The sequence below is a fragment of the Dasypus novemcinctus genome, chromosome 2 (assembly GCF_030445035.2).
Source record: "Dasypus novemcinctus isolate mDasNov1 chromosome 2, mDasNov1.1.hap2, whole genome shotgun sequence".
Lineage (NCBI taxonomy): Eukaryota > Metazoa > Chordata > Mammalia > Cingulata > Dasypodidae > Dasypus > Dasypus novemcinctus.
Genome location: NC_080674.1, coordinates 114187708 through 114200761, shown reverse-complemented (window position 1 = coordinate 114200761; position 13054 = coordinate 114187708). Strand labels below are relative to the sequence as shown.

At 35.5% G+C, this 13054-nt stretch overlaps 1 protein-coding gene across 1 annotated transcript in view; it reads left to right on the top strand.

The window, feature by feature from the left end:
- PJA2 (praja ring finger ubiquitin ligase 2) overlaps positions 1–11000 on the top strand; it is a 74237-nt gene extending 63237 nt beyond the window's left edge. The window contains exons 8-10 of the mRNA XM_004484086.5: positions 3096–3210; positions 3593–3714; positions 7829–11000. Of these exons, the coding sequence (XP_004484143.2) occupies positions 3096–3210; positions 3593–3714; positions 7829–7954 (363 nt within the window). The 3' untranslated portion in view covers positions 7955–11000. The remainder of the gene's footprint in view (positions 1–3095; positions 3211–3592; positions 3715–7828) is intronic.
- The last annotated feature ends 2054 nt before the right edge of the window (positions 11001–13054 follow it).

The following is a 13054-nucleotide window of genomic DNA, read 5'->3' as shown; positions in this document are numbered from 1 at the left end:
ACATAATTCCAGCTGTCAAAAAGGAAACTATTTCAGTGGCCCAGATCCATTTTCAAAGAGCTGGCAAATTTAGTTTGAATCTGAGGAACAATAAATCAATAACTAGTACGGTCTGCCTCTGACTACTTGGCTCCCAATATACCTTTCTACACATATTTGAATTCCCACCCAACAACAAAAATAATTATATTTCTACCTGACACAATATAGTTATTCTTACAAGTGATGACGTTTTCACCCTTTCCCCAGAAAGACGTGTAGCCCCAAGATCATGCCCATCACTGGTTATATTACTTTAAAAATTCACTCAGAACCAGTAAATATTCTCTGACTAAACTGTAAAATTAACTGCCAGGAATAGGCATATAAAATATAAATGCTAAGAAGGAGAGAAAAACACGTTAACAAGCAAATTGAAAGTACACAAATCTCTACTAGTCCTTGTTTCTGTAATTGATCACAGGGCTGTAATTGATGGCTATGGCTTCCTTCTTCCACAACTCATTCCATATTTTCTCTGCCCTAAGCTTGATTGTCCGTCCGTTTCCCCCCCCCCCCTTTTTTTTTTGACTGCTGTAGTTTTCCATTATCCACAACTGTTGGGCTTAAAAGTACTGAAAGGAATGTACTCCCAAGGAGGTTATCACAGAGTTTCAAGCACAAGAAGGCTAGTCTGTGGAGGGCGAGCTAATTTCACTGGTAAAAGGGGGAGCAGAGTGACTTGGGAATTCAAGATTTATCAGTTTCATTTGAGTCCAACCAGATTTCTCCATTCCAAGTTTCAGAACCCCATTCTTTACCAGTTAATGCTCTAACTTTTGGGAAACTCATGAAGACTGAGAATTGAACTCTCATTTTATTTGAGCAATCCACACAAATAATAAGTTTGATTTTCTGAACTAAGAGGTTCTCTCAGCATTCTCAAGAATCCATCCCACTCCAATTTTTTTTAGGACCTCTTAACCTGGGAAGCAGGTGCTCAGCACTCAGCTGCCTCTGCTCCCCACTCAACAATTTAAAAAATCATTATTACTGCCCTATGGTCAAGTGCAGCAGCCACTGGGTTCCCCAAGGCCAATTTTGTGTCAATCTGCTCTTATCAGGAGAGAGAAGCCACACAATAATTTGAACAGGCAAAGTTTAATAATTTTAACTACAACAGGAGATTAAGAGTATAGACAGAATGACTAATAGGAAGAAAAGAGAACTCTAAAGAATATAGGAACAGCACATATAAGGAACAGCCTAAAGGCTAAGATATAGTACAGTCTTCCTACTCTGTAGGGCTGAGATCCAGACCTCATTGGAGAGGACACTGCCCTGGCTTACTGGGTAGCAGAGAAATGATTGGGGTACCATGCCAGCAGAATCTGCTAGAAGTTAATGCTCTGTTTACAGAGCAGTGACTAACTGGAACCCCTCAGCTATAAAACCACATAAGGTGGGTGCCAGGGGAAGCTGCTGGATACCATATACTTACAAGGAACCAGGTGGTAGAGAAACCCTCCCCCAGCCCACACACACACACACTATAGGAGCCTGGTGCTGGAGAAGCCATTTGTACTGCAGGAGCCAGACCATGGGGGAAACTTACCTGCAGGGGCTTGTCAGGCCCATTAAAACCAGAGTCCTTTCCTCCTGCCATGTCTGTCAAATGCCCTCTATGGAAAGCTTAAGAATGTACCAGCTGATAAAGGAAAAAATTTAAATGGCGCAGATATATTTTCACGGAGCAGAAATTGAGGATGATTTGGGCTAGGAAGCAATAAATCAGTTACCAGCATACTCTTTCTCTTTTTGTAATGTCTCTGCAAACCCAGAGCTAAATTTGGTGTTCAATACTATTAACTATATATTAGCTCTTACAATGAGCATTTTGCTTCCTCCTTTTCTAGTCCTGATTTTGCTTTGGCCTCTATAAGTTATCTCAGATTGTTTTTGGAAGAACATAGTTCATTGCTATAATAGCAATGTCAGATCCTGAGAAGTATACAAAAGATTTTGTCATTCACAAGAACACAGTTTGAACTATCAGGCAGAATTTTCCTGTTCCATAGGAGGCCTGGTTTTGATACTTGTCAAATTTTTTTCAACTTTTTCAGCTAAACAGAGAAATGTTAGACTAGATTATAGTTCTGTGATCCTATGATGCTATAATTAGGGTATAATAAGTAATTATAAACTGTCTAATACAAGCCTTTTTTAGAGTATACCAGCATTTCAGAAGGACTGTAATGGTGTGATCTGGGACCATTGACATAGGCTTCATTGAAGAGACAGCATTTACTCAGGCCCTTAAGAATTGATGGGATTTAGATGGACAGAAAGCATCAGAGAAATCAGCATGTGCACATTAAGAGCATATAATTGGGTCATGTGCTATATGAATATATCTCAGTAAAACTGCATAATAATTTTTTTGAAAATTGTATAATTGAACAAGTAGCAAAAGGCAAAAAACGGTAGAAATGTACAACCTACACAGTTCTAGTCTAATGGAGCCAAACAGGCTAATCAATCCAGAAAGGATAAAAGTGATTCCATAATAGATGGTCATATGATCTGATCGTCTTTCCATCCATCCTTGTTAGAACAGTAACGTCATACAAACATTTGAACCCGTAACTGAAGTTCACAGCCCATATAACCTAGTAATACTTGTGATCTGTAATGTAGTATGCTGATATAACCATTCAGGAATGCATTCTTTGCTGGCCATATTTTGTCTTTCATGAGGTATACCTGTTCAAAGTGTTTCTATTTTCTTTACTTTCTCTCATTTTATAAAGTCCGTACCAGGAACCTCATATGTTGGAAGCAGTAACATTCCTCTGAAAATATAAATAGATGGGCAAGTAGGTGGTTACTGAGGGCAAGATACAGTTTTGTTTTACCTGTGAAGAGTAAGGTTTTGATTGGGGTTTTTTATATGTATGTTTTTGATGTTTTGGTGTGATGGTGTAGGTTCCTTTGGAACGGGGGCAAGTGCCTGAGGCAGAGGAAACCAACAGAAAGAGAATAATGCTGAGTATAACCTTAGCAGATAGAAAACTTTTTGTTCTAAGAAAGAACTCTAACTTGTTTTTCTTTTTCAGACTGCCCTGGCCCATTTAGAGTCCCTTGCTGTCGATGTTGAGGTGGCCAATCCACCAGCCAGTAAGGAAAGCATTGATGGTCTCCCAGAGACCCTTGTTCTTGAAGATCACACTGGTAAGGGCAAAGTTGATCTCAAATGTTGAATGTCACATTGCATGCTTCGGTATATTATCAGTTCACCTAGAAGATGAATTCTGGAATATTAGAAACTTTCATTAGATTTTCTATAATAACCAAATTCTGATAGAAACTCTCACCTAGTAGAATAATATTTTTAATTTATGAAGTAATAGTCTAGGACAAGTGTTACCCAGTCAGTTTTTCTACAAAAGCAATGTTTAATTTGTGATATATTAGAAGCATGTTTGCCAATAAGTTAATCAAAGTCAGGTTCTGTTGTCTTTCATAGCTATTGTCTTTGAGTTAATATGTTGCTTCAGTTTTATTAAAACCGAAATTTATGTGATTGATATATCTAACCATTTGTTGTTTTCAGCTATTGGTCAGGAACAGTGCTGTCCGATCTGTTGCAGCGAGTATATTAAGGATGATATAGCAACAGAGTTACCCTGTCATCATTTCTTTCACAAACCTTGTGTATCAATTTGGCTGCAGAAGGTGAGTTGTAAGATTACTTTTTTTTAAAATGAATATTTTAATAGTTTCCTCTACAAGTTATGATGATAGCAGTGTCTTTTAAGCCTATTTTACTTAGCTACATAATTTATATTACTTTTAATTCAGTGTTAAAAATTTGTTGCCTTCTCATGCTTACAGATAAGCAAAGACGCTTTCAGCGCTGTTGAAACTCTGTAACAATATATAAGCATCCCATAATAAGAATCATTCTGAAAAGCTGTATGTAAGTGAGCAGAAGCATCAAGATGGTGAAGGATAGTCTCCATAATATAATTGTCCATAAATATTTGCTTGGTTTCATTTTATATTTACTATCATGATCCCATCAGCTAGGTTAACTTTCTGGCAACCATGTATTTTACATCATTGTGTTTACTCCTCTCATCATTTGGGAGTACATTTGTATGGATATTTAATAACCTACCAAGTACCTTCTATTCCAATTTTTATATATTGCCCTTAAGTATTTACTCAATAATTTTAAGTATATTTGAATTACCTAAGAAATAAAAGAGTGAGGTTGACCAAAATCTTCTCTGTGAACTCTGTTTTTGCATAATCCCCTATCGAATTCCTATTGAATTTCCATCCATTTCAGTAGGAATTTCCAAATCACTTTTCCAACATATTTACTTACGGAGATAGCTCCCACTTTTCTCTGCAACTACTCCCTACTCTTTCCTTCCTTTCCTTCTTCCCTCTCCTTCCTCCTCTTCCCCCTTTTCCTTTCTTGGCTTTACTCCCCTTCTACTACTATTTCATCTTTCTTTCTTTTTTTTTTTAAGATTTATTTTTATTTCTCTCCCCTTCCCCCTGTGCCCCCTCCCCCCCAGTTGTCTGTTCTCTGTGTCTGTTTGCTGTGTCGTCTTCTTTGTCTGCTTCTGTTGTCAGTGGCATGGGAATCTGTGTTTCTTTTTGTTGCGTCAGCTCTCCATGTGTGTGGTGCCATTCTTGGGCAGGCTGCACTTTCTTTCGCGCTGGGCGGCTCTCTTTATAGGGGGCACTCCTTGTGCGTGGGGCTCCCCTCTGCGGGGGACACCCTATGTGGCACGGCACTCCTTGCGCGCATCAGCACTGCACATGGGCCAGCTCCACAGGGGTCAAGGAGGCCTGGAGTTTGAACCACAGACTTCCCATGTGGTAGATGGACACCCTAACCACTGGGCCAAGTCTGCTTCCCTCATCTTTCTTAAAACTATTTAAAACTATTTAAAAATGCTGAAACCCATATCAAAATATTCAGTTTCTTATATGAAACCAAATGCATTTTCAGTTGCTCTGTTAGCCTCTCTTTCATATCTGTATATGTATTCAATTTGTATTATACTTTTATATTCTGCTTTTACAAAACATTTCTGGCATATTTTTCCATTTGCTACCATCTTTTGTTTCCTTACTTGTCATTTCCCCTTCCTTCCATCACTATTCTTGCCCCCCTCCTCATAACTAATATTCACATCAGGAGCATAAACATCTACACTTTTCCCAGTTGATTTAAATCTATACTAATAGCTGTGGAATTGGGATTTTTAAATTATTTTTAATAGGACTATACTATTAATATTTTTTGTTTACCTATTATTTTTCATAATTTCCATGTCTATTCTTTTTCAATTTAACCTTTAAAATTATGTTTTATTTGCTTCTTTCCAAAAAAAAGAATTTTTTTGTATTCTAATTATAATTACATTAAGTTTACACATTAATTTTAGAGGATTGTTCTAGAATACTTGCATAGTTAGATTGGTGGAGCACATAAAAGTTATGCTCATTTGAGTTAAAGGCAACAGCAAAAAGTGGTATAAAATTATTGCTGGTAAGTTCAATCAAAATTTGATTTATGATTTCTTGTTTTTTTTCTTTTTAACTTTTGTTGTTTGTGAAATATCTAAATGGCATAATGTTGTGAGGACTAAATGAGATAACTGCCAGGCAGGTAGTGAACACTGAGTGAATGTTAAAACTCATATCAGATCAAAAGTACTATTAGAAATTAGAGACGTTTTTATAATATGCATTAAAAACAAAATCATAAACACTTCAGTTATGATACAAGTCAAAGACCAGCCAGCAGTCTTCAAATAAACAACATGTACCAACATGATTGCTATTTGGTGCGTATTGCCTGCATGGCAGTCGTGTGTTCTCAGGTCTTATGAGATTTCTAGTGTTCTGGATTGAGGCATAATCCTGGATTCTGAATTATTTCTTAAATATTGCTTTGAGAACTAGTACTAATATAGAAGATTTTTCTTTACCTGTTTATTTGGCATTGTGTTGATACAGCCTAGATAGCTGTATCACTGTACCTTACCTCATAAGTGGTGGAACAGAAAGTCCAAGTAATGGATTTAGCATAGTGCCTTTCACATAGTAAATACTTAATGTAGATAAAGTACCAGTAAAGTTAATAGTAATTAAAATTAGAATTAAATGGAAAAGTGCTTTCAGTTACCTGTATTTGTAGTGATGGTAGTGGTAGTAATGACAGATGTTATTAAAATTAGTGAGACAACAAAATGAAAAGCAATCAAATCTTAGCAATTTTGGGTACACCTGAGTCTGTCAGATATATTTCCTCTTTTCATTTCTACTCCTACCTATCAGACTTTCATCACTTCGTTACCTTAACTACCATGGTAGTAACCTACCTTATTTTCTTACCTCTAGTGAGAGAGAGAGGCACCTCCAGTCACTTAGGGAATAGTCTAAAGTTTCTTTCTTGACTTTCAAGGCCTTCTAGGCCCCAACTCATCTACACAGATTTTTTCTTCTGTACATTATGCCCATCTTTCCTTACACTGTTGTGACCTTCCCCCATACCATCTGTAATATAATCAGCTTAAATTCTACCTTTCCTGTCCTTAATACCTCCTTTTCTAAAACTCCCACAGCAGCATCAGAAGTTTAATAAGGTACCAGTTTTTTGAGTGCCTGCTTGTATGTTAGGCACTTTTCTAGATATTTCATGCATATTTTCCTATTTGATCCACACTTAACTCTAGACATATTGTTATCATTATTCCTGTTTTCCAATTATTGTTACTTGTCCAAAATAACACATGTAATACACTGTTGATCAAGATTGAGCTCATCTTTCTGACTGTAGGGCCTGATCTGCATAAGATCACATAAAATGTTTTCTGAATAAAATTCTTGAACTGTTTACATTGTATGTATAGTTGTATGGCCTTAAATTGTAATTGACTTTGCTGTAACCCAGGGTAATCCCTTCAGTCTTCTGTCAGGAAACAGCTTTTTATAAAAAGTTTCCCAGAGTATATAATTCTTTGTCACTTTCAACAGCATTATTTCAACTTCCCTTCTGTCAGGGAAAGCTCTTTGGGGAAAATAACAGATTTGCAAGGGGATAACCTAACTACCAGATGACATATCTCTGTGATCTTCCATTGGTTCTAAAATGTTGTACTCCAGTATAACTGCTTCCAGCTTCCTTCCCAGGTCTATGGTTGATTTGTTTAACCATTCAGAAGACACCTAACTCTTCATAATATTTTTAAAAGGAATTACATGGCTTATGAAGAATGTCTGAGGCCCCTCTGCTTGATAATGTCTGTGCTACACTAAAGTGAGGTTTTAGTATATATGAGTAAGCTCCTGGAGCATTGATTTGGTGAGATAAATATGTAGATTAATTAGATGTATAGTTTAAATAGCATATGCTTAATAGATTAAGCAATAATAATTCCGGTCATTGTTGAGCTAAAGTGACCTAGGTGATCACAGTTTAGCTCAACTCACGGTCTACAGCACTGTCTACAGTAGCACCTAGGCCAGCCATGGAGCATAGAAGACTCTTAATTAATATTTACTAGGTGGTAGATGAGTGATCTAAAAGATACAGACGGGAGTAAGAGATACTGTTTACTGTCAACGAACTAGTATCTGATTGGAGTGAAGGGGAAATAGTATATATTTTTTCTGTATTGTGTGGGTTTGAAGTATATTTGGTTTTTGTTTTTAAGTTATTTAATTTTTTTCAAGATTATGATACTAATTTTTGTTACTAAGATACTTGTTTCTGACAGTTAAAACATTCCATTTGCTATTAACATGTTTTTTCTCCCTCCAGTCGGGAACCTGCCCTGTGTGCCGCCGTCATTTCCCACCTGCAGTTATTGAAGCATCTGCAACTGCTTCCTCCGAGCCTGATCATGATTCTCCACCTTCAAATGACAGTACTTCAGAAGCCCCCTAAACTTAACAGTTGAAATGAGATCAGTCAGTCTATCAGAAGTAAATCTGCAAATACCTTCTAAATCTCATGTGAAAATAATTATATATAAATATATTAAAAATGCTATATATAGTAAATGCCATAGTTTAGAAAGAGAATATTAACCTTTCTAAACTAAATTTAGGTTTGCAAAAAGTACTAAACATTTTCACACTGAATGTTGAAACAGTGCATCCATTTTCTTTATTTGAATATGTTGATATTAATTGTAAAGTCAAGCTGATCAGTTAACTCTCCAAGAAAGAATCATCTCTGTGGCACACATTATTAGTTTTGTCTAAACTACTGCCACTAAATGATTATAATTAAGCTTTCCTGTTTGCATCAAATGTGAAAACTTTGTGATCACAACAGTAGTACAATTTGGCTTCATTGGAAATAAAAAGATTCTGAAAGCCTGCTTTTTCATTGGTACCTTTGCTTATGCTACATCGAAACTTCTTGGTTCATTATTCTGAGTGGTTTTTTAGAAAGTCGTCCACTCTTCCATCTTTGTTTAAAATCAAGGCTTTTCTTAATACCTAAAAAAGACTAAAATTATGACCAGAACATCACAAAATTTTAAAATCTTAGATGTACTTTCCCTGAAATGGTTAGGTAGTAAAATTATTTAGTAAAATGGTGGATGTACCTGAAAGGCTGTTGCTTAAAGTAAGGTTAGTAAAGCACATGAAGTATCTAGTATGCTCTGTGTTTGATACAATGGGGTTAATTAGAGGTCCTTATAAAATCCTTTCTAAGCTCCTATCCAATCTGTTTCTACTTGGTTAAAATTATACTTGAAAGTCTTGAGCACTCGTGGCACATTAGTTTGATAAATATTGGAAATAGTTAATTTAACATAATTTTGAGTCTAGAATATTTTGGTGGTTCTGGAAACTTGCATAAAGTACTCAAAACTCATTCTGTTTTATTCCAAGGAAAATCTGAATCCTTAAAAAACTAGAAGTTTAATTGTACTAATGTGTATGAAGTATAAAATTGATGGGATAAAGAACAGATTTGACCATAACTTTTTTACAACACATCTAAACTTTGCTTTGTTATTTATACCTTAAAGTATTCCTGAACAAAGATTATTCATATCACATTATCAGCATTTATTTCTTTACACTAAATTATTTTGGCAAAATTATTCACCTTAATCTAAAGTAAAAATAGGTCATTTCAAATTAAACCAAATTTAACCATGGGTATGAAGGAAGTAGATGATGGGGTGATTGCCTAGTGACTGAGAACAGTTTCTTTATTTCCTGCCTCTAAAAGAGAAAAGAGTCTGTAGATTTACTCTCAAAAAGAGTTCTGCTTACAAACTTGTATAAAAGTGAGGAATCAGTTTTCCGTATTATTTTATAGGAAGTTTGACCCACAGAATCATCTTTGTAATTTAATAACCACAAACTAAGATTTTACAGCTTTATTTTTAAGTGATCACACTCAGAAAGTAAGTATGTACAAACGTGGGCATACTGCTTAACTTACAGATGTGATTTGATATCAACACTAGAGAATGATGGGTGTTAAAGTATCACATTTGAGCAAGTAAAAATAGTAAAGCACTTAATGAATTTATATCCATCCTAGTGTTACTTCAACCAATAATTTAGTTTGGACACATGAAAAGAATATGTATATGGCTTCCTAAATACAGAATTATATTTTATTTATGTAATTTGAGTATTCCATCTCTTTTCTCTATTCTTAAAAATAAATGAATTTTCACTGTTGGCGTATTTGAGGCTTAACTATGAGGAACATAACACATGCATTCTAATTTTTGCATATATTGTAAATGTGTCTGGTATTTACAACAAAATACTACACACCCTTCTTTGGGTAAAACAAAACTGAACATTGCATGCATGTTATGTGGTGAATTTGTACGTTAGGGATTCTTTGGAGCTTCTGTGACTATGGAGATGCTTATATTCAGGCTTAATGTTGCATTAGCTAGCATGTTTTCCTTCTGATGTATATAGCACTGTTGTATAAACTAATCTTTGCTTGTTTTCTACTCTGTGACCTTTCCATACCATATTTCATTGATCAGTTAGTGTCAAGGAGTCAAATCAGATTAAAATTAATTCTCATATGTATATTGTGGAAATTTGTGGCTGGTGTGATTTTTTTTGTTTGTTTTTTTGTTTTTGGTTTCCTTTTAAGTAATATTGATCAGTTGTGACACAATGGTAAAACTGACATTGCTACAGATTTCTCCATTTGTAATAAGCCACACATTATATTTAGAGCAGTGTTAAGAGACCTTGGTTTTCTTCTCCGAGATAGCAACTGTCCCAAAGAAAACATTTCTTATTTGCCTGTTAATATTTAGCTGTTGCTGCCAGTTGTTAAAAAGGTTTTGGTTCCAAATTCAACCACTAGTTTTGAGAGCTGAACGTAAGATAACTGTTGTACTTTTTGCTTTTCTTCTGTTACACTCCTTTGTTTTTGACTCCCTATTATTTATAAAATAGCTACTAAGAAGGAGAGAAGTTGAGTAAGAGTTGACTTAAACATTTTTTAAAAAAAGAAAATTGAGGTTTTAGGATTTTCATGGTAGCAAGCTAAAGCTGACAAGTTTAGACACCAGAAAACCATTTGATCACATCTAGGATCCTTTTGAAAAAGTTAAGAATATATAAGGTAAATTAGAAATAAGTATGAAAAGTAATAAAATATTGTTTCCCTTATTTCTCATATATATGTTAAGTGACTTGGCCTAATAACTTTATTTTTTTAAAACATATTCTTATTTCTTGTAATATGAATGCTGATATTTAAGGTTAGATCTGTGTGGACTTTTTTTTTTTTCTTAATTGTTTATCTCTAACTCGTCAAGATTATTTGTGATCTGGATTTATATATAAGCTGTTAAATATGTATGAATTGTTAAAATGGAATGCAAGTTTCCAAACGCCCAGGTCTAAATGTAATGATTGGTTTATTGTCCTATAACTGCAGCCCATCTTTTCTGTGTAAATTATAAACAATAAACAGGATATACTCAGTGGTGAGTTCTAATATTTAATTGTGTAATCATATCACTTGTATAATGTAACCCACTGAAGGATTTAGAGTTATTGGTAAAGAACGCAGCTATTAAGGAAGCCTAGAATAATCTCCTGAGCATGTGATTTTATAGCCCTTGAACTTTGATTTGAGAGATTCAGAGAGCCCAGTCTTACAAAAGTGGTTGTTGGACTTCTGCTGCTGGAAGGAACGAATCGGGCCCCTGCCTTCTGCCTACATCCCTAGTGATCCTGTAGGTTTCCACATGGCCTGGTTTCCACAGTGACTCAGGACTGCAGAAACCTTCTGGTTGCAGAAAGGTCTCACCTCTCTTCAATAACTCCCTTCCATCAGTCATGGGAATACTATTAAATTCACCTGTTTAGGAAGATTCCTTGTGGTTTCCAAAGGGTTCAAAGGCCTCTCACTCATTTCAGAAGAGTACACTGGGTACTCTGATAGATTATGTCCAGGTCAAATTAGACAGAAATTAGTCATTTTTTTAGAAGCCATAGAAAGTTTAGAATTTTTATTGTCCCTTAATAAGAATAAACGTGTGCTAGGAAAAAAAATGCAGTTTTAGAGCAGGGCCAGAAACAGCAATGCTACATGTCTTCTGCAGTGTGTGAAAGTCCTTTTACAGTTGCATTTTATAATTTTCATTCATTTCAGAGTTGGAGCCACTCATTATGCCTACAAGGGATGTATTTAATTGTTAGAAGAGTGTCACGCAGATTTTCCCTTTAAATAACATATATGAAACTAGACAGAAAGGTCCTGTCTTTTCTGTGTGACCACCTTTTTGTCTCCTCTCTCAGGCTTCACACTTTGCTGAACTCTTACATCTATTTCATACCAGCCTGGGATTGGCTGTAGTTTACCAGTGCCACTCTTAAAATATGTTGCTCGAAAGTAAATACAATATAACTGGTCTAACAAGCAGAATTCAGGGGCATTTTCAATTTCAAAATAATTCTCACATTGCTGTTATGACTGATCTACGTTGGCATTATTTTTATTCCCATTATTACCACCACCATTATTATTAGGCAAGCATATCACATTGCTGTCTCTTGCTGAACTTAATGGACATTCCCAATTAGCCAGGTCCACTCCTACTCTTTATTTACACAATTTCTTCTTAACCAAATTGAAGGACTACATTTGTCATTAATTAAATTTAACTTGTAAAGGTGCTTAGGGATTCTGAGTTCCTCTTAGCTTTGTGTCCATTCCAGTTTTGATAAAGCATGCCTTTGACATTTAGTGGCTTTTCCAAGTTATTGGATATTGAATAGAACAGGATAACACCCAGACCCTTTTCAGCATGCCACCAGATGACTTACCTCCAAATTACTTAGATCCATTAATCAGAACTCCAGGTACAGTTGTTTAAGCAACTACCATTTCATTTCATTGTGCCTATGATGCTTCGTCTTTCCTAAAAGAATGCCATAGGAAAGTGTCATGTTTTGCAATTCCATGCAGTGTATGGAAATAGCCTAATCTGCTAGTATATTAAATCAAGAAAGGAAGTTAGCTAAAAATGACTCATCCTTAGTAAAACGACACTGCCTCCTTTTCTGACTGCTTACATGCCATCTGTTTAATAATCTGCCCTAGAATTTGATAACTGATCGAGGTCAAGCTCATTTTTACAATTTTTGAAATCTACTTTTTCCCTCTTAAAACTGATAATTGAAGTAATATGACCTTGGCAAATCACTTAATCTCGTTCCTTTTTCTCTGTGTTTTTCTCTACTTAATCTAAATTATAGGTTCAATACTACTGTTTGAGTATGGATAAGGTTTGGAAAAAATGTTCTTGGTTGAGTCAGGGAAATAAGTTTTGCCTGGTGTATTAATCAGGGTTCTCTAGGGAAACAGAATCAACAAGAGTTATCTGTCAATAGTAAGAGATTTTCTCAGAGTCTCATGTGACCATGGGGAGGCACAAGTTCAGGTTCCACAGACAGACTGCAACCAGGGGCTCCAATGAAGTCCAGTGAAGGTCCTTGATGAGTTCGGGGAGATGGCTGTCCAGAGACAAGC